The sequence below is a fragment of the Rutilus rutilus genome (genome assembly GCF_951802725.1).
Source record: "Rutilus rutilus genome assembly, chromosome: 6".
Taxonomy (NCBI): Eukaryota; Metazoa; Chordata; class Actinopteri; order Cypriniformes; family Leuciscidae; genus Rutilus; species Rutilus rutilus.
In genome coordinates this window covers 32492571-32518322 of record NC_140214.1, presented here as the reverse complement: position 1 = coordinate 32518322, position 25752 = coordinate 32492571, and the positions used below count along the sequence as shown (strand labels likewise).

The 25752-nt window shown below is 38.4% G+C and overlaps 1 protein-coding gene across 29 annotated transcripts in view; it reads left to right on the top strand.

Moving 5' to 3' along the window:
* The window catches only part of dlg1b (discs large MAGUK scaffold protein 1b), a 115864-nt gene that overhangs the window by 38847 nt on the left and 51265 nt on the right, over positions 1-25752 (top strand). For 19 of the 29 annotated variants that reach the window (XM_084411720.1, XM_084411711.1, XM_084411707.1 and 16 more), the window contains one exon: positions 12892-13059. In XM_084411720.1, the coding sequence (XP_084267846.1) occupies positions 12892-13059 (168 nt within the window). Of the gene's footprint in view, positions 1-12891; positions 13060-16626; positions 16753-18297; positions 18403-24580; positions 25085-25752 lie in introns of those variants that run through there. The other 10 variants (XM_084411721.1, XM_084411722.1, XM_084411695.1 and 7 more) reach the window with 3 other exon arrangements.

Genomic DNA, 25752 nt, shown 5'->3' with positions numbered 1-25752 from the left:
GTTTAAAATAGTTTTAGATAGAATGTACCATGTCACACGACATATCAACTTTCAGAATGTGTTTTATGTTAACTAGCAGCATGTTTAGAAGTATCAGTGCATAAGTCAGGGGTGCCTTTCCTCTATCCACAGCTTTCTCTTTTAATCAGCCATTGGCTTATCTCTGCTCTGACTATAGTTAACACTCTGCTCTCCAGTAATAACTCTCTCTACACTGATGAAGATTGCACACATTTCATTGTGTTAGCTCAGGGTAAAGCCTGCTTGTGCCTAATGAGTGTCACAGTAATGCGTTAGCTCTGGCATCACCAGAGCACAAGAAACTCCTGATCAAACTCTTACAGAATCTCATGTATGAAACATCTTGATTTGTATACTGAATTATTCAGTACAGCGTGATCATGAAATTGTAGGTAACATATAGTTTTGTAAAAGTGACTGATTGTTTGATTAGTGCCACATGTTCTAATTTTTTTTAACTCTCAAGCCTATGAAGCCACAATTAATTCAAATGATAATGTCGTCAGTCACTCAATAAACCGTCAGAAGTCATTGGGATAGGCAGCGTTTAACTAGTGCCCTTTGGCCTCTGGCATGATTACTGCCTGTATGGTGCCGTATGGCGTCTTATGCCACCTCGAACCATGGCATTAACTTCTCAAATCCTTGATGCACAGCCCATAGGATTACATTCCATCTGCTCTGCTCGTGATTGACATTCAATTGGAATTCTTTGTCAGTTGTTAAAAAATGGTGAATTCTTGAGGGGCAAACCTCAAAATACTACAAGATTATTGTGAACTTTTATTACAAGAACTTCACCATAATTAAATTGACCAGGCCAAGATTGTTTCAATTTCAACCATTCCTGAAATTTCTATATTGTGAAGACAGCACTGAACCATACATATGACAGGACTTCAGACTGACATTTGAGAGCAGTAGCACGGTGCCACTAAGTTCTCCACCAGCTCCTGATTTGGTCAGGGTTGGGGGACTTTTAATCATAAAGTTAATTTAATAATACAATTTATATTGTTTTGCATCAATAAGTGCAGTAAGTGCAAGTGCATGTTTATTTCTTTGAAATGCACATTTGACAGTAACACACTGAGCTTGAGTTGAGATACAGATCAAATTTACTTTTATTAACATTGTACAACAGTAACATGTAAAAATCTAAATTTAATTTATTAAAATTTTTGGTCATAACATTAACATTTAAATTGGATAATATTTAGAGCTCTAAAGTGCTGGGAAAATTGTAAAGCACTTGAAAAGTGCTTGAAATTTCACACTCAAAAGGTTGTACGAACCCATAAATGAATAATGTAAAAACATTTGACTATTTCTGCCACACTACCATGGTTAACAGTTAGCATTACTACATCAAATCCATGGTGAATGTTGGTGATTTGTGGACTAGAAAGCCTTCTTTAACTTGTTCATTCATAGCACAATGTTTCTCCTGGTTTCCAAATCAGTGCTGTTTGATCTGATATGACTTATAACAGAGAATTCTGCGCTGATGCTTCTTACTAGATCTCACAGCGATGTTAATACTGTGCCGAATTCAAGCGCATTCTCACTGGATCTCCCAGCGCTGTGTAGTTAAGGTGTCTCGTGACCAAAGATAGGCCTGCGAGTAAACCTGTTCAGAGGTCACGCTACGCTGTCTATTATTAATCTGAGCTGACAAACAGTCCGCACTGCGCAGCTCAAACAGGAAGCGCATTTTCGTTATGCTTTCGTTTCGTTTGTCATTTGATGTTTTTCATATGCAACAAGAAACGATGGAGCTTATCAGTTGGGCAACGTGGTGGTGACACCTGTGTGACCTCTAACAAAATGTACCTGCACCGACTAGAAAAAAGGTTGCAGTCTTGAGCCCTGTATGAGATGTGTAATATGCCAGCCAATATGATTAACCCTTTCTTCAGATGATCAGAAGTGCTTAGAAATTTTTACATTCCCACTAGGGCTGCACGATGCGATAACTCATTAAATAATGCGACATGCGATACGATAATGCTTAAAGTGTGTAGAATAAATGTCAATTATCTTTCAAATATATTCAAAATTATATAACCTACATATGTTTCACATTCTTTTTGTGACAAGAAAACATCCCTTCAACTTCTGAAAGTGAACAGCAGTGTTTTACTGTAGCATAAGAAGTGTTATTTTAGCATCAGTGTAAACCACAAGGTTTAGGGTTTCAGGCCTACGTTAGGTTTATTTAACAACAGAAACTGAATAATCAAATGTAAAAATAAAACACAGCTTAGTTTTCACTGTATGAATTAAATATATACTGATTCTTATTAAAGCTGCAAAAGTGATTCAGCCAAGAGCAGTGAGTGATTTTTCTCTTTGTCTTTTGTTCATGACCCCAGTTATTGCAAGCCGTTGCGATATATACATTTGCGATATTTCGATAATTTTGATATATTGTGTGGCCCTAATTCCCACTTTGAGAATTGAAGTACTTGTAAATATTCTGTTGGTTCAAGTCAAACATGGAAATGATGTTTTTAGGTGTAATATGTAAGTAATGACTGTTTAAAATGACTCCAAGCATTTCTCTGATTAAACTAGAGGGGAAAACGGCAGTGTGACAGTGATGTATGAGGGAGCCTATGCTGGCTGTTGGACTGCTGCTTGTGTAAATACTAATTTCTTAGTCAATCGTCCTTTTGTTCCAGAACACGCCTGCTGAATATACAGCTTCTATTTTTAGTTTCTTAACAAACATGGGAGGTTATGATGGCTTTGGTAGGCTTCCTTTCTCTTTTGCTCTCTGTTTCTGCCACGCTCCGTTGATTTAATGATAAGTCAGGCTATATATCCCAATTTGTGAGCAGCGCAACACCTCACCACGTTAACACAGTTAACTTAGAGGTGCACGTACGCTTTTCACCAGCTTCTCTGGTCTACTGCTCGCAAAGTTCTCCTTGCAATCTTTGCCTTTAAAAGGCCTTGTTTGATTTGAAAGAGTAGTGGCTGAGCGGAGGAGCTTATTCTGCTCACTGGATTGCCAGCTCAGTTTTAGCATCTGATCACACAGATGGGATAATTGCCCAAATGCCATGTCATGTCACCCCAGTTTTTGTTGTTAAAACCGTTTCTGATGATTGTCCTCTGGCACTGGAGCCAATGGCTTGTGTGAGGATTTAGTTACAGGCGATGTAAAGCATTACCATTCGGTCACCCTGTAATAACTGTAGGACAGCACTTATCTTGCTGGTTAATGCATTATTTAGACAGATGTGGAGCTGAGGCTCATTATGCAATTGTTACAAGAAATTATACATTCAAACATGTATATTTAATTGTAGCTCCTGGTTATGTGTGTTTATAGTAGGGCTGGGCGATATGACCAAAATTTTTTTTTTATATCAGTCGATATCGATAATTATCACGATAAAAGTCAAATCTTTATTTCTTCCAAGTTTAAAGGCAGATTTTTGCTCCTAAGTGAAAGTTGTAGAAACCAGAGCGTTAATTGTGGTTTTAAACTACTCTTTATTGTCAGAACATATCATGACAAACGCTTGCCAAACAGGTGAACATTTCACAAATCTGAGGTAGAACATTCAAACATTTGTCATTTTTCCTTAACAAAATAAATATCTTTATTGGACAATTAATTTCTTAGTTTCTGCATGTGCTAATTTTTATTTGGTAAAATGTAATATTCTGACTGTTTGAGTTTTATTAAACTTAACCATTGGTCATCCAGTATCATGCATTTAGCATTGATAACCTCACTAGTATCATGGCAAAATGTAACTTTATGGTTTCTATGGTATTTGTATGAAAAACAGTAGCCTAAATACATTATTAAATACTGTAATTATATTCCATCAGTCCTTTAATACATCGTATACATTAATAATATAATACAATTCAATATGTATATCCCACATTTCATGGTGCAGTTAATATTACTAGGCTAACGTTACAGTAAATCCATGGTAAATGATGGGAATTTGTAGACGGAAAAGCCTTTTGCGCACAGTGTTTCTCCTGTTTGTCAGAGCTGTTTCATCTGCCTTTAAACTGGTTTAAATCACTGAGACATTGTGTTCTTCGCTGAATTCAAGTGCTTCTCACTGGATCTCGTGACGAGAGCGATCAGAGTAAACGCATCGGCTCTAGTGAGCTCGCGCTGCGCTGCCGTTTGGACTTTGAGCCGAGCGGATAAATGGTCAGTGTGACGCGCGGTTCAAATGAGTTTCGTTCCGCTTTTGGCGCATAAACATTATCGAACTCTTGATATCGTTTTATCGAGAAAAATTATATCGCGATAATTATCGTTATCGTTTTATCGCCCAGCCCTAGTGGTATTTATTTTTTATTAGCAGAATATGAAAAAGCATTCACAGATATGTGCATTTAAATTTTACATCATCCAGGTTCAAATGGATCCAATCTGCCCCCTTATTGTTCTTGTACTGGATGCTTCCCTGTATTAATAAGGAGAAAAGAAGAGTCTGTTTACTAGAGTATTTCATCCTAATCCTTAAGGATAAGCTTATGTTCTAGTGAGTGGGATGTTGACAGTGTAATTTTGACAAGACCTCTGAGGCACATGTGAACCAGTTCTGACACTAACTGTAACTTCACTTTTTTCAGAGATTGCAAACTTATAAATGACGCAAGGAAAAAGAAACTAAAGATCCTTTAGTTCTTTGTCTATGTCTTTATGAAATCTTTTGACAAATTTTTAAGAAACCCTAAAAGCTTAAAACGGCTCTTAAAAATAATTGATCCTGCTTGTCAACTTGAAAATACTAGTCTTTTAAAAATGTTCACATTTAATGTCAAATTAATATGTTATTTGAAAAGTTTATATCTGGAGCATAAAACAAAATCATTTCATTTTACCTGAAAACCTACTAGATTTTCATTTTCTCATGGCAGGTTCAGAGAAATGTCCTCTTGGAAGATGAGCAAGGTGAGGGAGTATTTTGGAAGCCTACTAAAACTCTTCCGTTTTTTTCTGTCATGTCAAACTAGTAGGCTATATAACAATTAAGAAAAACTGAAAGAACTGATTGAGGAACGACCACTCCTCGAGTAGACAAAGGACCTTGCTGGAAATTAACATTTGAACTCCCCCTTGTGCACTATCGAGACGAAAGTCTCACCTCCGAGTCATCCTAATCTACATTTCATTCCCTCATCCCTCACCCTCTCTCTCTCATGCTAAGATCACCTGAATTCACCCAAGAATATATGTAGTTTAATGTGAATGATTATCATCGAGTATTATACATGTTTAGTATCATTTGAAATGTCTCAGGGCGACTGGTACAAATGTCTCATTCCCAAATAAGTAAAACAAAAGGTAATAAGGTTTTTAAGAGTTTAGAGATAACTGGCAAGGCGGGTTGATCTCTAGACAAATGGTCTCCTACCCCGAAAAGGTGTCAACTCTGAATGCAAATTACCATTGTTAGCAAATGTTTCCATGTGAAAGAGGTTCTGTCTATATAACGGAATGCAGCAAAGGGTTCGGGGCCTTCTGTACTTCAGATTAGCCTGTGAGGCTCATGTATTTCTTAAATGTCGGGTTCGCATCCCTTCTCTTTAATCCAGAGCTTTTGATGTTTTGTATTGATTATCTTTGAAATTATTATGTAATTGGCATGATACATTTACCTGACATAATAAATTGTTACATTTGATTATTCTAACTGACTTTGACGACATTCCCATTAAAGAGTTAAAAAGAATAGTGAAACATTCGCTCACATTTAATGATGCACAGATATCATTAAAACGTTTTCATTTATAGAGTCAGATGAAATAACGAGAGAATACATATGAGAAAATGTATTGCATTTAATCCAAAATACTTTGCCACGAGAAAAGACAGTAAAGACCTTCCGCCCTGGTCGGATGCCGGACTTTGGGCCGATCGAGCGCGAGCTTACACTTGCTTATAGGCTTGTTATAATGTATAATATATAATATATAATATAATATAATATAATATATATATATATGTGTGTATATACATTATGTATATAAATACCATCATTGTACCTGACCCTGTGAGCAGTCCATGATCAGACTCTTTTTTGTTTGGATTATTTATTTATTTAAATAGGAGTGTTTTCTAAGGCAACCATCACTATTACGTTTGCTCATACTTGAGAGGTTATTGATTGCTCAACCCCTTATTCTAAGTATTAAACATAGGCACAAAACTTGTCCCGCAGTGATAGTGCCATGTAATTCATTGTAATTTAAAACTTTTCTTCACATCAGACTTAAACTTGTGGGTAAAACATTTAATCTTACTGACAAATTGCCACATAAAGCAGGTTATTGCAGTGTGTGTGTGTTCTCATTTGAAGCTGTGAATGTTGGCACAGTGTGCAGAGGTGGAAATTGGAGTCAGTTTGGATTCCAGTCTGCTGTGGTGAAGTATCAGGTGTATCCCAGGAAAGCTCCAGATTGAATAGAGAGCTGCCTACCTCAGTCACAAAGGACCATGACTCAATAGTGAGTGGTCGTGGTTGCCAGGAGACCCTCCTCCTCATGTGCTCATGAGGGAAGACTGTGAGCTCTCGTCTTCTATCATGTGCTTCCTCCCACATGCTCCACACACCGAACACCTACAAATCAATCTCAATGATAGCAATTCTTTATTCCGGTCTTGCTGACATTTCCATTTATGGTTTTTAGAGAGGATTACATAACATGGCAGCATTGTTAGGGAAACACGGAACATCCCAGACTGCGAACAGATAAAGAAATGGCTGCATCTTTAGATACCTTTGACTCTATCTATGTTGACTTTATAGTGATATAGGTAATTTACAGTTAAACTATTAAAATATTACCTCACTGGATTTTATGAACTACCGTAATCTTAAAAGTACCGTTTACAGAACAAATACAATAAAGTCCTTTCTAACTTAGATGCCAAGGATCCCCTTCCTAAATTATAAAGACAGTATATTTCCATGCATAAAAATGTATTTGTACTGTATGAGAATATAAAGAATGAAAGCACAGAGAAACAATGTTGCATAAAAATGTGAAATAATATTCTTAAATTAAATAATTGACTTACAATTTCAATGTACTGAAGCCAAAGCAAATGATTTAAACAAATGATAAAGAGAAACATGTTCTCTAAGTTCAAATTTATTTCTACAGGCACATTAAGTTTTAATTACTGTTAAACGTTAGGGCTAACTTGTATGTTCTGTTTCTATTCAGTTATAGTGTTTCTGTGTGCCTCATTTCTTCAATCAGTTTGGGAGCAAGGCACTTGTGTGTCATAATAAAACCGATTGGAACACACCAGGAGAAGGGAGCAATGAAAGAGTCAAGACCACGTATTTTCCTCATTAGCTTCACATTAACACGAAAAAGTTAGTCAACGACAATAGGAATATCTTATTGTTGTTAATAGTACATTTATAATGAAGTTTTTAAAATATGCCTTAGATGTGTGTGTGTTCCAGATCTGCTCTTAAACAAAGCAATTTACACATTTCTTACCTCTGATACTTTTTTAAAACTTAATATGAAATGCATGACGAAAATGTAATACTGTATATCACAACAAAACAACTTGTATTATTCTGTTTATACATTAACTTCAACTTTCACGCCATACCTAGATTATTCACTTCGTGAAGGGATTCACCGGCGTTTGGAGCATCCCTGCAAATGGCGTTCTGAAGTGCCCTTCAAGGGTGCAAAAGCGCCTTTTGAAATTCGTGCTTTGTCTCCATAATCATTCATTAAGTTAAGTAGGTGTCTTGTGTGAAGTTAACGGTCTCAGTGTGTGCCCTCAGTTCATTCTGTTCTGTTCAAAGCAGTTAAAATATCAGAATGCAATAAATGTGATGCAGTATTTACATAAAGCATTTACATTAAACATTTAATATCTTAAGTTAACATTTAAAGTTTGTCAGCCCTAAAAATACATTTTGAATTGGATTGTCCCATTGAATTGCCTTGATGAGCTCAGATTTTATTCATGCTTTGATGCATTTCCGACTGAAACAAGAAGTCAGGGTGGGCAAAATTATGAAATAATTTAAAATTTTGATTTAATATGAAACTGTTACTATTAGGGATGACAATTTACACAAATTCCCATGATCGATTGTCGTTTAAATTAACGATCAATTAATTGATTGATCATAGTTTTAAAACTGCAGTGTGAGTCTACTTCAGTTCAGCCAACAGCATGGTAGGGTCTGCTGTTCAAAACGCCATGTTCCTCACCGAATGAATGAGAAGGGTTTTTAGTCTAAATAAAAGGCTAGTGGGATTTTAAAATGAGTAGATGTTATTGATCATTTAATTAAATTCATTATTTAATAATAAAATATAACGATTAATACAACGTGTCACCAATGCCGCCTCAGATGCGTGCTCAGAATGTGCAGCTGCTGTTGTGGATGCGCTCTACTGTAACAACGCGCTGAAACACGACAACTAAACTCAGTGAATTCACAACGTTTTATTACAATAGTGTTCTCTTTATAATGTTATGTAATATGACAGTCCCAGTCATAGTTATTATTAGTCGTGCATTGTTGTTTGAGCTGCATGCGCTGAAGCTGAAGATGATCAGCGGCACGCTTTACTACAGCGTTAATTCTTAACCAAATGCATCCTATATGAGATAAATCAGGTATAGATTGGCCTACACAAAATAAACCATATAGAAAATAGTAAATGTGTGAACAATTGAATTGACCAGCATAGGGGCCGGGAGACTTCAGATTCTAGAGAGCATTTGATTGGACAGAAAATCTAAAAAGAAGCAGAAGTGTAGAATGATGCCATCAAATTTGCAGATCTGTATTGGAGGTAGAGAGAAGCTGCAAATTTTGAATGCTTCTAAATGATTTTTAAATAAAATCTAAAATACTTTAAAATATCTTTCTGCGAAACCCTTAGTGCACTCTTGTAGCCCCATAGGGGTCCTTCAACTCCTTTTATTCTATAACAGCTTGTTGTTATACATGTATATTTCTGGATACTCACTCAGGTCTATGTTAAATATGTAACTGTATCTCAGTTAAAATATGTAACTGTAATAAATGGACAACACATATTTAAAGGTAGCGTAGGCAATTCACGCACTCCATATTGTGACCGTTATTTAGAGATGACAACCCGTGATGCTCTTTATGGAGCTGTTCATGTCCTCACAGACTCGGATTTATGTGTTTGTGTCAACACTATCAACGCCGAAATTAATCTGCTGCATAAAGCTCTTTAAATTGTTTACGTTCAATATTATTATTAGAGATGCACCGGTTGATCGGCTGGTGACCGGAATTGGCCGATTTTCACGTGATCGGCCGTGACCGGCGACCGGCCGGTCAGTCTGACAAATGCCGATTTTATGCCGGTCAAATGCACTCGGGCGCCATGATTAACATCGCGAAACATCAGCATCACACGTGCACACGGAACACACATGTTGGAAACCTCGTGAATTACGTCCGTTCAGACCGCAAGCGCGTATTTTTTTTTCGGCGTGCATGTTCATCAATGGGTGCATTCACAACGGAGCAGGAGCAGCGTGTGAGCGTCAAGTAGGAGCGTCGCGAGCAGTGAAGCGCGTGTTTCGGCGCTGAGTCTATTTGCTGCACTGCTCACGCTCAATTAAAGGGAAAGCACACTTTTGATGGACAAAATAGCCTAAATAGGGTTTCACAAAAAAGTGCCCAAAATGCACAGAATTTGCGTGTTTAACAAGAACTGGAGTAGGCTATGTCAGAAAAGAAGACTAATATTTATAGAAAATGTACCCATTTAAACTTGTTTTATTATTCAGTTTGTACAAGTGATTGCAATAGGCCTGTGTGTGTGTGCTTTGAGAAATATCTTTATACTGCAAGGCTATATTTATTTTATTTTTTATTTATATATTATTTTATTGCCATTCCCTGTTTTCATACAGACGTTTAGTTTGCTAAATACATATATAAAAAAAATGATTGGATATTGAATGTGAAAAGGAAATGGTTCTTCCATAACACTGCACTTCAGATGTGTGTGAATTACCCACACCTGGAGTAATTTATATAGTTCTATTTTATAGCGTTTATCTGTTCAAAAAAAGATGTAGGCCTACTTTGCAAATTGTAAAATGTTCTATAACAGGAAAGATATAAAATAAATATTTGTGTGTGCTGTAAAGTGGTTAGAAAAAATGAAATCGGAATCGGCTAAAATCGGTATCGGCAGGTCAAACTTAATGAAAAATCGGAATCGGCCCAGAATATTGTAATCGGTGCATCTCTAATTATTATAACGTTATGTGCTTTGAGAAATGTAGTTTAATGCTGTCTCGTATGACGCGTTCATGTGTTTTGGATGAGGCGTGGCTTTGGAGACGCTCTGAGGGGAGGGGGGGTGGGATCTAATGCTTTGCTCCGAAATTGCCTACACTAGCTTTAATTATTTCTTGACATAAAGTCTACTTGGAATTGAGCTTTTGACAATACCATTAACTGAAGGAGAAAGTGATGTATGCGCACTGATTATGCTTAAAAGAATATGAGGACATCTGTCTGATGGATAGATAGATTAAGATGTAGAATGACATGTAAGATGGTTGTCTCGGTTGTCCTGAACATCCATCATTAAATATATTTTCTAAAACATTGTGGATGATGGACATAATTCCCTTAAGTAAGTAAACCAAAGCACTTTACAGTGTAAATTCCCCATTGATCTTTCCTGTAATCTAGCTACTGATTATACACCATGCAAATTCTTAAAGCTAAGTGGTTGAACTAGTCCAGTGAGGCTTATGTTGGCTTTAAATAAGGCTGCTTGAATCACAGGCTTACTCATAGTGAGTAGTCAGTATCTGATAAACCTGTTGCCATGGCAACTGTGTCCATCCTCCGCCTGTGTGGAAACAGCTCATCAGTTTTCTATGAAAGCATGTTCCACTGAATGTATTTTAGAGGGAGGGGAACCCATTCATCATCATGTGAAAGCGCTACTGTAGTGCAATGGAATGGGTTGATAGCAAAGTCCCTTTCAAGGAAAGTCTGTGCAGTGGGCGGCCATATTTGCTACGCCTCCGAACGCCTCCGGGCAGCTATTTCGGACATCCAAGACCAAGTCCTATCTGTCTGAATAGCGGAATCCTGAAATTTCAAAAACTGCTTTCCAAACTCACAATGAAATAACATATTTCAAATCAGCAACAAAATCTGACATTAAAGGGGTCATCGGATGCAAAATTCACTTTTATATGGTGTTTGCATATAAATGTCTTTGCAGTGTGTGGACACAACCACCAAACAATGAAAAAAATCCATTCACTCCTTTTTTTTTTTTTTTTTTTTATCCTCAAAAACCTAAACACTCTCAATAATCAATCCGTTTGGATTTTCTGAGCAATATGATGTCATATTGCTCATGCTCCGCCCACGACCACTGACGGACTGTCCCATATTAGCATATTTCCTCCCTCAGCCATTTGTATACTGTCCACCAAGGCAGCACTTTGTGTCTTGTGTCGACATGCCCCATGGAAGAGAGGGGTGGGGTGAGCAGTTGCTCATTATCATTTAAAGAGACATGCACCGAAATGGGTCGCTGTGAACAGAGCTGTTTTTGAGGAGGTAAAAAGGGTGTTGATTTACACAACCATTGAGGAATTTTAACCAAAGTATGTTACAAGCTTTACATGAAGACCCTAAAGAATCATACCAACTTGTGGAAAATGGGCATCCGATGACCCCTTTAACTGTCCCGTAAATGTTGTTTCTTAAAGCGTACTTTTCTGGCTAGATCAGCCAATGCACATGTGCAGTCCTAAAGTCTCTCTAGTCTTCTAACAGCAGCTGCTGTGACTTAGAAGGTGGGACGTAAACCATGTTGCGCATTGCAGTTTCTCAAATTCGTAAGTAATAGAAGTGCACCATTTATAGTCTTTGGTTGATAGTCTTCTGTTTTTCTAGAATCAAATGTGGATAATTGTAGTTATTCACAACATTTATGATACTTAAGCTCTCGCTTAAAAAGTATATTTTGAAATGTTGAAATGAGGGAATACAAATAATTTACTCAATCATTTTGCATTAAAACTGTATGCTTTTGACTGTTGCTCTACAGTCCAGTCAAGACACTTCACTGCATCTCTATTTTCAGTCAAGGATTTCCATAAATTTCAGGATTAAAGTATCTGCAACCAAATTCCTTTTTCATTCCTTTTGCACCAACTACATGATTACTAAAATCACCTAAAGCCAGTCTTTTTTTCATCATCCTCCTAATTTCACATTTTTGGTTGTCTGGATATGTCTGGATATCTTAGCTCTGTTACAAAACCTAGACAGATGTCTTGCTGTCTAGTTCCTGCATAGACAGCTGTGTTGTAAGGCAACTTCCTAACGATCATAGAACCTCATAAGTGACTGATTTTTAATGCTGAAGCAGAAACTCTGCGCACAAATCTCCTAAAAAAGAGACTTGACTATTTCTTTCAATAAGTTGGCGTCAGCATGTTGCTAAGCTAACATAAGCATAAAATTATATAGTGTACACAGACATTGGGTAAAATAACCATTTAGATTAAACTGAACTATTTTTTTAATATTACATTTACATCTCATGTACATTTTGGGATTGGCTTCTCTGACAAGGCCTAAATAGTCTTCAGAGGCATTAAATAATTAAATTACCTACCTTTTAAAGCAACCTTCATTTCAGAAGCCTGCTTACGATGGCTTAAAATTCTGCCTCTGTAGGAAGTTTTCAAATAGTATTTTTGTGACTACATTATCAGTGCAAACCAAGCAGTTTTCAAAGGGAAAATAAGATCTCAAATCTCTCCTCAAGCATTCATCTTTTCTGACTGGTCACTGTTGTTCTTTACAGAAGTACAGACAACATGACGAAGACACAGGATCTCCACAGGAGCAAAGCTCGCCCCAGTTCACCGATGAGGCTCCTGGGCCAGAGCTGGTCCAAGTGGCTGAGAAGAACCTTTCCCAGATTGAGAACATCCATGGCTATGTGGCACATGCACATATCTCCCCAATGAAGGTAGGCTCTGGTCTTGGAATCTACACTTCCTGATCAGTTCACCTGTTTTAACATGTGCCATTTTGTCTATCACCTCATTGTCCAAATTCTGCCATGCAGTTATAACTGTGTGTGCCTCACTCTTTACATACACAAAACACAAACACACGTTTTAGGTTTTAGAATGGCTTCCCCTTTCTTGCATTATTACAAGAAAAAGCCAGACAACCATATTACTGCTACTGCTTTTGTACATTCAGCTGTTTTTTTGTTGTTGCCACAATCGATCAAAACGAATAACTTTGACTAAAGCATACAATGAGGTCAGAATGAGAAAATGTTGGGCAAATAGAATGATTTTGCTAGATTGGCTCTTAATCCACCAATGCACTTGGTTCAATGGGATTCTCATTATTAGTGTGCAAAGTGCTTTATAACACAGAGGGGGTTTCAGAGCCCACAGGCTCATTGGACATTGATCTAAACCACACCGCTGAAGCATATGAAAGACTGGCACAATGGACACAAAGACATGTATCCCCGCCTTGCTACTTGCTCTTAACTATAGCGTTTGTTGCAGGTATACATAAAACATGGGACACATCTTTAATGTTTTTAGATGAGCAGCTTTTAAATGTATTCTATTAGATAATAGCTTTTGTGATTTAAACTTCAGTGGCAATGAAAGTAATAGAGATGAGAAGTTCAGTTAATTTCTTAAGTTCTTTTGTTCAAAGAATCGATTCAAAATTCATGATTCAACCATATGTTTTTGCATTATTACTCAGAAAAGTTCACAGATTTGCCATTTTGCATGAGTTTAAAATGCTCTAAAAATGTCTTGATATAATAGTTTAGTATGTTTTGAGTTTCTAAAGGAAAGGTAGCAGGTTCCCATTTTGACAAGTTTCTCTTTTTCGGTGGCTAAGATTTTGGTGCATTACTAAAATAAATCTGTATTAGCTGTTTTGTATGTTTAATGTATGAGCATACAAATAAAAATGATTAAATATTCGATCGTAAGAATTCTGACATAATTTACACACCCTAATCTGGTTCCGAACCTGAATTAATTACTCAACACTTAATTCTCAGTTATGAAGAAAATTCTGGTCACTCTTTTGCAAAATAATGAATGGAGCTGTTCAGCTCCAAAAAAAGCATGATAAAAGTGGTCTGTATTACATACTGATATGTAATTTGTTACTCATTTACATTTTTTGAACAATATAAGGTTGGGTAAATTTAATAGTGTAGAATAGAATTAATTGAGTTTTTCAGCCATTTTGACAGCCCTAGTTCTATAGTGTGTTCAGTCAAATCCATATTACTGAATATTAAGTGTCCCCAACTTAGCAAGCCAAAGGTGACAGTGGAAAGGAACCCAAAATCCATCTGGTGATAGAATAGAGAAGAAAACCTTAGGAGAAATCAGGCTCAGTCAGGGGACCAGTTCTCCTCCGGCCAAATGAACAAACATTATGTGGCTCCATTAGATTGTGGATTGATATCATTCAAAATATTTCATGTAACTCTTTCTGCTTGAAGATCGGCATACATCACGCCAGAATTTGGTTGGGGGGAAGAGGAACTTTTATATTTGATTTTATATTTGCCACAGACAGTGCATTTATTGTTGGCTTCTTTGAATATGTATGTGAAATTGCTCAGCCCTTTATTTTCTCAGAGTGAAGCACTATCTCTGTGTGCTAAGTGGAAGGCAGTAGAGTGACTCTGTCCAGAGAAGGTGAATATACTGTGAGGCAGGAAGTGATATGTTTGTGTGAACATTTACTAGGACTCGTCCTGCGCCTGTTGTGCTCCAGCGCTCACTTCTGCCTTTAGATTTATGACCCCATGGCAAGCTCCTCCTCAGTCCTGATCAGAGCCTAAGCCAAAAGCATGCACACAACAAACCACACATGAGAAATCACACCTGCCACTTCTCATAACCTTCACTGCTCTCACTTAAACCGGCACCTTTTCATTCCCCCAGCCCGCCTTGCAATGTGCCATCCATCTCAGACACACCCTCACAATACAGTACAATCCAGCATCTCCTCAGAGACTCTCTAAACAGCCTTTTTGACATTTTTTTCTTTTCTTTTTACTTTAAGACCTCCCATGGCTCAACATAATATTTGAAGGCCCCTCCATATACACTAAGATATTCCTGTATTTCAGCTGTAATTATGAAATAAACAATTGCTTGGTTTAAATTATTATTTTTTTGATATATTGAATTAATTCAAGTGGTTATTTAATTTAATATATTAAATTGACCACAATTAATTTTGTGATTCATACATAATATTCTGTATTCTAGAAATCTGTTCTGTAATAAAAACCAATAGTTTTAATAGGGAAAATCTATCCATCCATCCATTCTCCAAACTGCTTTATTCCCTGCAGGGATGCTGGAGCATATACAGGTACAGGGATATGCAGAAAGCTTAAAGTCCCCCTGTAGTCAATAATTTAATCCCTTAAAACTCATCTTTGATCACCAAAATGACGTATTAAATTCTTCATGCCTTAAAATAGCTTGAATGTAACTACAATCTTGCTTCATGGTTTGTCTTAAAGCATATTAAAAACACAACATAGACATATAAACAACAGTAAAAAAATAATAACTTGATTTCACCACAGGGGGTCTTTAAATATATATTAACTTTACTAATGTACACCAACATATATTCTTAATGGTTACACCACACAACATGTTAGAAGACAGTAAATGTAAACATTTCTTCATAATTGTATAAAAGTTACAAATAAATAGATAAAACCAATTTGAATGCAAAGAGTACATTTCTAAGAATATGGTACATGTGTTTTGAACTTCTTTTTTTAAATTCCTTTTTCTCTATTGTGGACACTTTTAAATGTTATCGACCCAGTAATTTATCATTTGACAATTTGACAAGGATACTTTGTGAGGGAAACTTTTGGAGATTAGTGGTTCAATCCATCGCAGTGGTGGGTTCTATTGCCACCTTGTGTTACATAGCAGTCGTTGCAGTTGTACATGTCTCAAACTGCTGATACTGGTCATTATGTACCAATGATTTACATACGTTTGCTACTGAATGTGTTCATGGAGGTGGGAGTGACATGGTTGAGACTGACATTCTATCCCAAGAGTCTTTTCATATGTGAATTTGTTTTACATTGAGTTTTATAGTGTACATTTGTATCTTTGTATATTAAAACAGTCTGCATGATCCTCATAGTTGCCATTTGGGATTAATGTTTCCATCCCGGTGATTATATACAGTCTGTGTTCCATCGACATAAGCGTCCTTGTGATACCACTCTCCGTTTGCTGACTCTTAGGCTTTGTCTCAAAACCTAGTGAGCTTGCCTAGCCTAGGGACTGCATTTTTGGGTATCATAGGACGTTCAAACATGCATGTGATGCCCCAGACCGATGACTAGATGAGCAGCTCACTAGCTCTAAATCCTTACTCCTCATTTTGTCCTATTGTCTGTCCTCTCTTTATCCTCTTCTCATGATGATGCAATTGTAGGCAATTTGAAGTCAAGCTTATATTGTAATACTATGAGTTCAATGCCCCTCTATAGGTTGAATCGCTGGAATGCATCTTCGATGGGCCGTCCGCTGTAGTGAACGAGGAGAGTCCTCCGTCTCCTACTACTCCTACTACTCCCCTCTCCAACCCGTACCCTCAAAGTCCTGTGACCGTCCAGGTAACAGTCACCCCTCCAACTTGACGAGCATCTTTATGTGCTTCTGATGTAGTATTTGTGGCTTGCCAATTCTGTGTTTGTCATATGGCTGTCAGTGGTGTGGTCTGGTGTCGATCATCTCCGTGTGATGAGAGTGGCTGGTCGATGCAGCTTTTTATCGTTTCATGAGGAATCACGTACGTTTTATCAGACAGGCTTGATGCTGACACTAGAGGGTACATTACAGTACCTCTCGTTGGTCCTTCCTGTTTGTATAAGCAATATTTCATTTTGATTAGTGCATGAGCCTGCTATAATCTACATATGTGGGTTCTAGTTAAATTATCAACTTGTGTTGCAACTTGTTTTAAATGCAACAGTTGTTTGTCTATGAATGTGGAAGCGATAGCTTTGCTGTTGCATTCGTCATCTGTTGGTGCATGCTGTCATGCATGGAAGCACCTTTGCTTCCAGAGCGCATGGCCAGTGTTTTTCCGTGCTGTAGATTCCAATTAAAGCCTTGGTTCCTGCATGAAATGGTCATGTTATATGATCATGGCAAATTCCTGGTTTACTCCTTTTCTGACTGCACATAAGCTAGGTCTTGGGATATATGAAGTGAAAGTGCTAATTCAGGTCTAGAAACCTAGAAGTTTGTGTTTTCTTTGCCACATGCTTCTAAGAATGAGGCAGTATTGGTATGGGTTTGAGGTGAGGCTGTGTCCTTCAGTCACTTTTCTCATACAAATCATGAGCCTTGAGCTGCCTCCCATTTCTCGTCAGTGACGTCAGTCCTGATAAATCTTCCCATGAGGCTTGAAGTTGAATGGCTTTATCGCACGTTCAAGAATGCATTAGGCGAGCACGACAAATGCAAAGAGGTCAAGGTTCTAGAGTGCCATCCCCTACAACCTGGGAATTTCCATAGGCACAGGAAAGGATATTGCCCTGCCTCATCTCCAAGGCAATGTGAGGAAGAAGGGGAAAACATCATCCTCTCTTTTATCACAACGCAGCATAGAGACACTGCAGCCGTTTATCAGAGAGTACTGTCTGCATCGCAAACCTCTGGACTCATTTCTTTCAAGCAGTCAGAGAGGAGCGCAGTCAGTGCTAGCCAAGTCAAGCACCCAGTCTCACTCTCTCAGCTTCCTGCTGACTCATTTTGAGCTGGAAGAGACGAACGCAGGCACCTGCATCTGCTCGCATCCCACCACTGCACAGCCGCGATCGCATCAGCGTGCCAGGAACTGCACCAGCCACAGCAGCGAGAGAAAGAGAGAGAGAGAGAGAGAGAAGGTGAAACGAGTAGCGTTACTGGGGGCTAGACTGATTGTAAAGTGCTTTATTTCTGCTGCAGTTTACGTGCGCCAGGGAGCCTGTGTTTTTCTCTTTCCCTGCATGCTGCTCTTCGTAGGTACCTGCACCGTATGTTTTTGTCGCCGACGCGCACTATGTGCAGAAACTGGCTTTAAGATGCCTGCGTAAGAAGAGGTGGAGGGGGCAGGTCAGAGTCGGGAAACCAGTTCTATTTTACCGGAGCGTGAACCCCACACACGCACACTCCAGCCTCAGCCCACAATGCTCAACTCGGTGTGGTATGCTAAAAAGATGGGTCGCCGGATCATGGGTACCCTCAGGAGAACCAAGAGGCGGCGTCTGCACTTGTTGGTAGGTCTGGAACTCCGCAACAAGAAAAAGCTGCGTCTCAGTCACGGCAGTGAATTCTTTTGGTAAAGCAGATGATAAATGCTTAAACTTAGTTTTGGATGTTGACAGAAGTTACTTGATTTGCCTTGTATACAATTTATTGTGCATCATTTGCAACTGCATTCATCTGATTCGTGGGAACTTAGTAATATGTGTTTTCACCCAAAAGACCGAATGGACCATATAATCACGCCTTAGATTGTGAGAAAGCAGAGTAGCGTAATTTTTTGTTAGCACGTCATGGAGTCTGAAAGGCACTGATTGACAGACTGTCTCGTAAGGCCACAGTAAAGTCCTTTGTTTTGTTGTGTGAAATATGAGCATTGATCTGCATTTACATTGTGGCAGTCACCTGCGTGAGTGTGTGATGTCAAACACACATCAGTGTGTTTCGATGAGAAAATGTGAAAGCACATATCTCTTCCCTCTGCTGCCTGGCAACCTGCGTGCCTCTGTCATGCAGCAGTGCTCGCTGTGTCTTACACACACACACACACACACACACACACACACACACACACACGGTGTGCACTGCACAAAGCGTGCACGTTACAGATGTGAATGGTAGCGGTGCTTTGCCACTGATCCAATCATGGTTGTTGAGACACTGGAAAGATTAAGCTCATTTAACTAGTCAGATTTACTGTAATGGTCCCTAGTCGCTAAATGATGCATGTAATTTGTCATCAAATGCATGTTACATGTTTAAATACCCATGGTAGCGTTGGTTGTGCCTATTTATGGGTTTGCTTGTTTGTGTGTATTTACTTGCAGTCCCTATCAAGACACAATTGTTTTGCTATTGGCTACATTTAAATCATTTAAATAATGTAACCGGCACCTTAAAACCCAACAGGTAACCAGTCATGGTTCAGGTCAAAGAAGTGAGTATGTTTGGATGTTTAGAGATGTTCAATTAGCAGTATTGAATACATGTGGAATCTGCACACAGAACTGAAACTCAACAGATATCCACAGAATTGTGATGTGCCTTTTTAGGGCTATACAGATTTCCCAGTTTGATTCTGTAGCAGACTGTTTTCATTAACCGGCAACTTTATTTATAAATAATCATTTTTAAGTTAATTTTTCTTTTATGCCATAGACTTATTGGCAGTGCTCCGACATATCTTACAGTTTAAGACGTATCTTGTCATCGTTAAAAGATCAGCCTTGGCAGAGTCAGCAGAGTCAGTTTAATGCGCTGGCATTCTCAACAACACTGACGCTGAAAACGGGAGAAACATTGTGCCACAACGATATAGTTTAACGGTCTTTCAATCCACAAATCACCAACATTTACCATGGATTTATTGTGGAACACTAACTGTAACCATGGTATTGTGGCAGAAATGTGTGATATATTAATATCAAATTTGATAATATTATAGGTGTTATATGTGGTTTTAACTGTGGTTATTGTGATATTCAAATGTATGATACTATGGAAAACCAATAGTTAATTTTAATATGAGTAGAATCCTAGCTAATACAGTCAGAAAATGTAAATTTTACTTCATAAAAATTAGGTTGTTACAATATTACAATAAATGTATATCTACATCCCAGCTCAAGCTACTGTCAACTCAAACTACTGTCAAAATGAATGTTTGTAAGAGACAAAACATGTACAGTAATATTATTAAATTAATATAATTATTCCATTTTCCATTACTGCAAATAATTTAACCTATATTAGACCAAACACTAACATATATTTGAGATGGGTACCTGTTAATCATGTTTGTGCTTTGATAGTTAATCTGGTGCATCTGAGTGCATTAATGTATTGAGGATCTCTTTTGATAAAAGTAAATTTATGGGTTATAGTTTTGGGCAGGATCGTCATCAGCAGCAGTTCTTTCATGTTGCCTGAACAGAACAGGCTTTTATCAGAGGCTGAATACAGAGAAAGGGTGGTGACAGGAATAGCCAATACATCATTTGTGGATTCTGACTCTGCTATCAACATCTATTGAGAAGCTGACCAGCAGTCTGACCCTGTCAATAGCTGGCCTAATTTGTCTGCCATTGTGTGGCCTATGGAAGATTTGAAAACGGATATCCAGCGTTAGGTGCCCATTCTAGCTATAGAAAGAGTCAGACGGTACCTTCATGCAGTAGCTGTTTTAGTTGCTCTAACACATGATTTTTTTATCTCATTCTTTTACTCTTAACGTGTTAAGACGGTCAGATCCGTGAGTTACTATTATTGGTGTGGATTCCCCATGCTGTTCAGTGCTGCAGCGTGGTGGTTTAATCGTCAATTAGCAAGGTGACAGGATGGCTCGGTTCTGAGAGGCGACTATAAATGGGGTTTGCTGGCATCTCATTAGATATGCACACAGTGTATTCGGGGATAATTTGGAATTTATTATTGATGTCCTGCCATATCTATTGGCAATCTTTTCAGAAGGAGGTGGTGGTTTAGCATTGTTGTTTGGGATGCCATCTTACCCTCCGAATCAATAGTTAAAGCTAAGTCCAGACAAGCCAATTCTTCAGTATAATTCAGTGGTGTTTATGTGCAGAAGGCTTTATCTGATTGCATGAGGGGATGCAACACTATCACAGCGCTTGAGCCAGCATGGTGTTGACACGCGAATGATAATGTTTTCGTACCATCCAGTCCCTGCTGTAGGCTCTAGTGCACTAATGAATATGTCAACAGATGAAGCCGAAGAGCATGTTTACTGTGGCTTCTGGTGCGAGACAGGGGACCGGAGCATGCTCGGGAAATCCTGCTGGCTCTCTTAGATGTGCGAGCAGTTGCCATGGCTTTATGCTCCTAAGGGAGTGGAGGCAGAGCCTGGTGACAAAATCAGCCAACTCATCCGGCACCTGTGGCACATCTACGGAACTGATGAACGGAAGAGGTTCCTTCTGAGTACCGGTGTTAAAGATCGGGTACTATCTCCACAGCGAATGGTAATGCAACTGATCCGGACCTGGAGAATACTTCATACCTTTTTGGTCTAATTACTGACAACTACTACACTTTTGATGGCATGGGAAAGCCTTCTCGGAGGAATGGAGATTGAACTTTATTTTGGAATGATGCATGTTTGGGTCCCGGTTTTCACTTTATGAAAAAAACTGAGGGTCAGTTTTTAACACTTGGAAGCATTGTTGGCTGGGCTGAGTGACATTCCCAATTGGACTTGGATAGGCAGCTGTTAATCATTCAATGGCCTTTAAATTTAGTATCTTGGAAGCACATCGAATTGCACAGATGGTTTCATTGGAACAAAGTAGTGCCAACTCGTAATTTGTCCAGCTACTGATCACCGTCTTTGAGTTTGCTTCCCCATCTTCTTGTGGCTGATAAAAAGGCAGCTAGCTTTGCGTAGAATACTTACTTTCTTCTTTTCTCTCTGTCTTCTAATTTAATCTCTGTGGTGCATCTGAAGCGAAGCAGAGTTGGATGATTGTTGCTGTTTCACTGGCCAAGTTTTGAACGGCATGGAGTATCCAGGGTCATGAGGCTTTGTCCTGATGAAAACTCCTGATATGGCACAGCACAGGAAGCCACACTCATAATTAAGGAAGTTGTTTGGAAATGCTCTTAGACTTTGACTAGATTTCTTTTCCTGTTTTTGTCATCGACACACTCCTGAGAAGTGACTGGCGTGCATCCATAGTACATTTGCAGTGATGAACTACATTTTCGGTGGAAACACCCTGTACACCAGGGGAAGTCGAGGCGGCAGCACCAGTTCGGGCCATGGTGGTTCATCTGGACCCAAGCTTAGACAGTGGTCCATACGTAGTTCCTCTGAGGAGACTGCAAAACAGACCCCGTCCCGCTGGCGCAGAGTCCTTGCCACCCTCACCCACCTCAATACCTTCTCTGACTGCATCATGTCAAGCACGAGTCAGGTAAGTTCTGCAAGCTCATGCAGAGGTGCCACAGGACACAGACATCAAGAGCTAATGTTAGCTTTCAATCCTTATGAGTCAATGACAAGCTATCTCTTTCAAATAAACGTGTGTATGTGTTTCAGTGTTTACTTCCACTCTGCCGTTTATTTTTATTTTTATATATACAGTTGAGCTAACAGTGATGTTTAGTATAATTTTGTCGATGTTATATTTACCCAGATTGTTGATGATATTTTTTTGTCTGTTTGTCTCAAGACCTTTGATTGCAATGACAGATTATGAACTTTTGAAAGTTTTTTTTATAAATGTAAGCAGTTTAATTTAGAGCATACAAAAGTCCCTAGGATATACATGCTTTAAATTATATTATATTATAATACTGTTGTTTGCAATGCTGTCGCCAGGACAATGTTAGTTGTCAGTTGACAGGCCATGTGATTAGTTATCCTATTAATTGTGTTTAATCGTTGAGCTTCACCTTACACTATGTGATCGGCACATATGCTAATAATTCACAAATAATGCCACTACATGTTGTAGCAGAATTTCTTGCCCAATCTCTTGTTCCTTTGTAATTGTAGTCAGGTGAAAATGATTTGACAAATAGCAGCAGTTTCACTGAAGGTCAGAGAGATAATTGAACAGTTGAATCCCCTCACACAGTGTAAAAGAAACTCTCTTTTAAAATAAATCTCTGCACATGCATGAATATGTAAGTATTATGCAAAACACTGTATACTTATTTTTAAATTGAAATTGAAATATCCTTTTCAAAATAATTATTAATACTAAATTGTATTTTCCATTTACAATTTACAGTTGTTGGTATCATGTGTTAGTTAGTAGAGAACATGCAAGCAAAATTGTCCAAGAACCTTGTGTTGGTTGTGTGGCCAGTAGGTGGCACTGGAACTGCATTGTTTTCTGAGGTAAAATGGCTTGCTGTAAACTTGATCTGAATCCTGACCACATCCTTAATTTTGGATTTAAATCTCTCACTTGCACCTGAAATGAGCAAAGTTTAAGAAGCTTAAACCGTGGTCTACAGGGGGGCACACTTTTATTATTAATAATACCATTATACTGTTAATACATTTTTTGAAGCATTCAGAGAGTTAACTTTTCAGCACTTTTCAAATTACAAATAGACTGATTCTCACTCGTAAAACTAATGCTGTGTGTTTGACACTGTAACATGACATTTATTAAACTGCACTTTAACCTGCTTATTGTATTCGAGTTCATCCCAGCTGACACACGTACTATACATGCTGAAGCAGTGGTTGTTAACAGCTTGGCACACTCAGACTCATCAGTTCAAATCCACTTATAAAATCAGCCTCCAATCCAATGGCCTGAGTTGTCATGTCAACGCAGCTATTCTAGGCCATTTCTCTATTCATAATATTCCCAAAGGAAAAATCCTTTGCATCTATACACTTATGGTAAGCCATCTGTCACAAAAAGGGGTCATATGTAATATACATTATTTTGTATGTTCTTCTGTTGTATATGTATCCTTTTATTATTGAGTGACATTGATTGAATGAAACTGAAATTCAGACCACAAACAAATATTTGTGCATTTCAGGCGTTAAAATCTAATGGACAATCGACTTAAAGAGAATTTTTATATATAATATCGGTAACACTTTACAATGAGGTCTCATTTGTTAACATTGTTTTAACTAACATGAACAAACAATGAGTAATTCATTAGTTAAATCATTAGTTAATAAAAATCCAGCTGTTTGTTCGTATTCGCTCACAGTGTATTAACTAATGTTAACAAATACAACTTTTCATTTGAATAATGTATTAGTAAATGATGAAATTAAAATCAACAAAGATTAATAAATGCTGTAGAACGGCAGTTCATTATTAGTTCATGTTAACTAATGTAGTTAACTAATGAAACCTTATTGTAAAGTATTTCCATATTATCTTATTCATCCTGACTATGATCACACAGAACATCAGAGAAAAGCTCCCCACAAACGCCATGCTGACTCAAGTGACGCAAGGAGGTCAGATATGCTTAATTATGTGGGTGAGGAGCTGTTTGCTAGATGGATCCCCCTCATGCGAGGTTACAGTCGCTCTGTGTGTTGGCGCTGTTTCAGCAGGCTGGCTTTGTATGTGAATCGGAGCTCAGCATTGATTATTCATGCCAGGAAAAAGCCCCTCCACGCCTGATGGCTTTGCCCATTGGAGCTCTCTAATTGGCATGAGAATCCAAAGAGATGAGAGGAAGGGTGAATGAGAGAGATACAGAGCGCGCAAGAGGATCGTTGCGCACACCAACGCGTGAGAGACTGGGGCTGAATTTTCCTCCAATCGCTGTTGCCAAGGCACTGCACCAAAACACAGCAGCTTTTTCAACGTCAATCTTGTTCTCCTTAAATTTGACGTCGTCTCCTAACGTTTTGTCCACGTGCCGACCATGACGACCTTCTACTCTGGCCATGAGTACGGCATCCGGAGAGCAGACAGCTGTGAGAAGAGGAACGACTCTCATGCTCGAGTCCACCTCAGGCAGAACCCGCCATCCTCCTCCATCCTCAAGCAACCGCACCTCCAGCAGACGGTGAGCCAGGAGGGCTGCTACAACTCTTGCACCCTGCCCTTGAACATAGGAAAGACCAGGACCAAGTTCCTCAATCTGCGTGACAGCGTGAAGAAAAGCCCCACCAAGAGCACGGCCAAAGTGAGTGGACCAGGGGAGAGGTTTTCCTTTTGGGCCTCTGTGTCATTCGATAAGGTAAGTTAGAGGATAAGGATGAGCAGCTCCACGCTTTGGACCTTAATTGACTCGGGATGCTTTTCTATTCTTGCTGTTATTAAATTAGGTTCCTCCTTTACACTCATGGCTGGTGTGCTCTCTTACATTTTTGTTGATCTTGTTATATCTCATTCACTATCGTGTCTCTTCAATCTACAACACTGGAAGTGGTATTTGTCAGCTCCTTAGTGTTTTCTGGTTTGTTACTGCATTTTTTTGTAGTTTTTCTGCCCCACATTCGCTTTATTCTCTTAGCAAATGTGTGGGTTGTTGTATTTTATATATGCACTTTTTTTTCCCTTTCAAATGTCAGTTATCATCAGGTCGACGCCAAGCTTCTTATTTGCTAATGTGTTGTTTTTCCATGTTAAATTCATTTAGAGCAATAATCCCACAATTAAGGGTCTATAGTGGGACACCAAAGTGGAACTCCAGTCGATGGTATTGACAAGCCCTAATTTTAGTTTCCGTGCAGATCGTGTGTTTGCGGTTTTAGGCACCACAACAATTAAAGTGGCATCAGTATTGTTTAAAATCAAGCAAACCCTATATATATGGGTCAAAGACAAAAAGGGGTTTCATGCATCAAAAAAATAAATGTGTAATACAGTTTTAATTTTAGTTTTTTCTGCCTGTGCATTAAAATT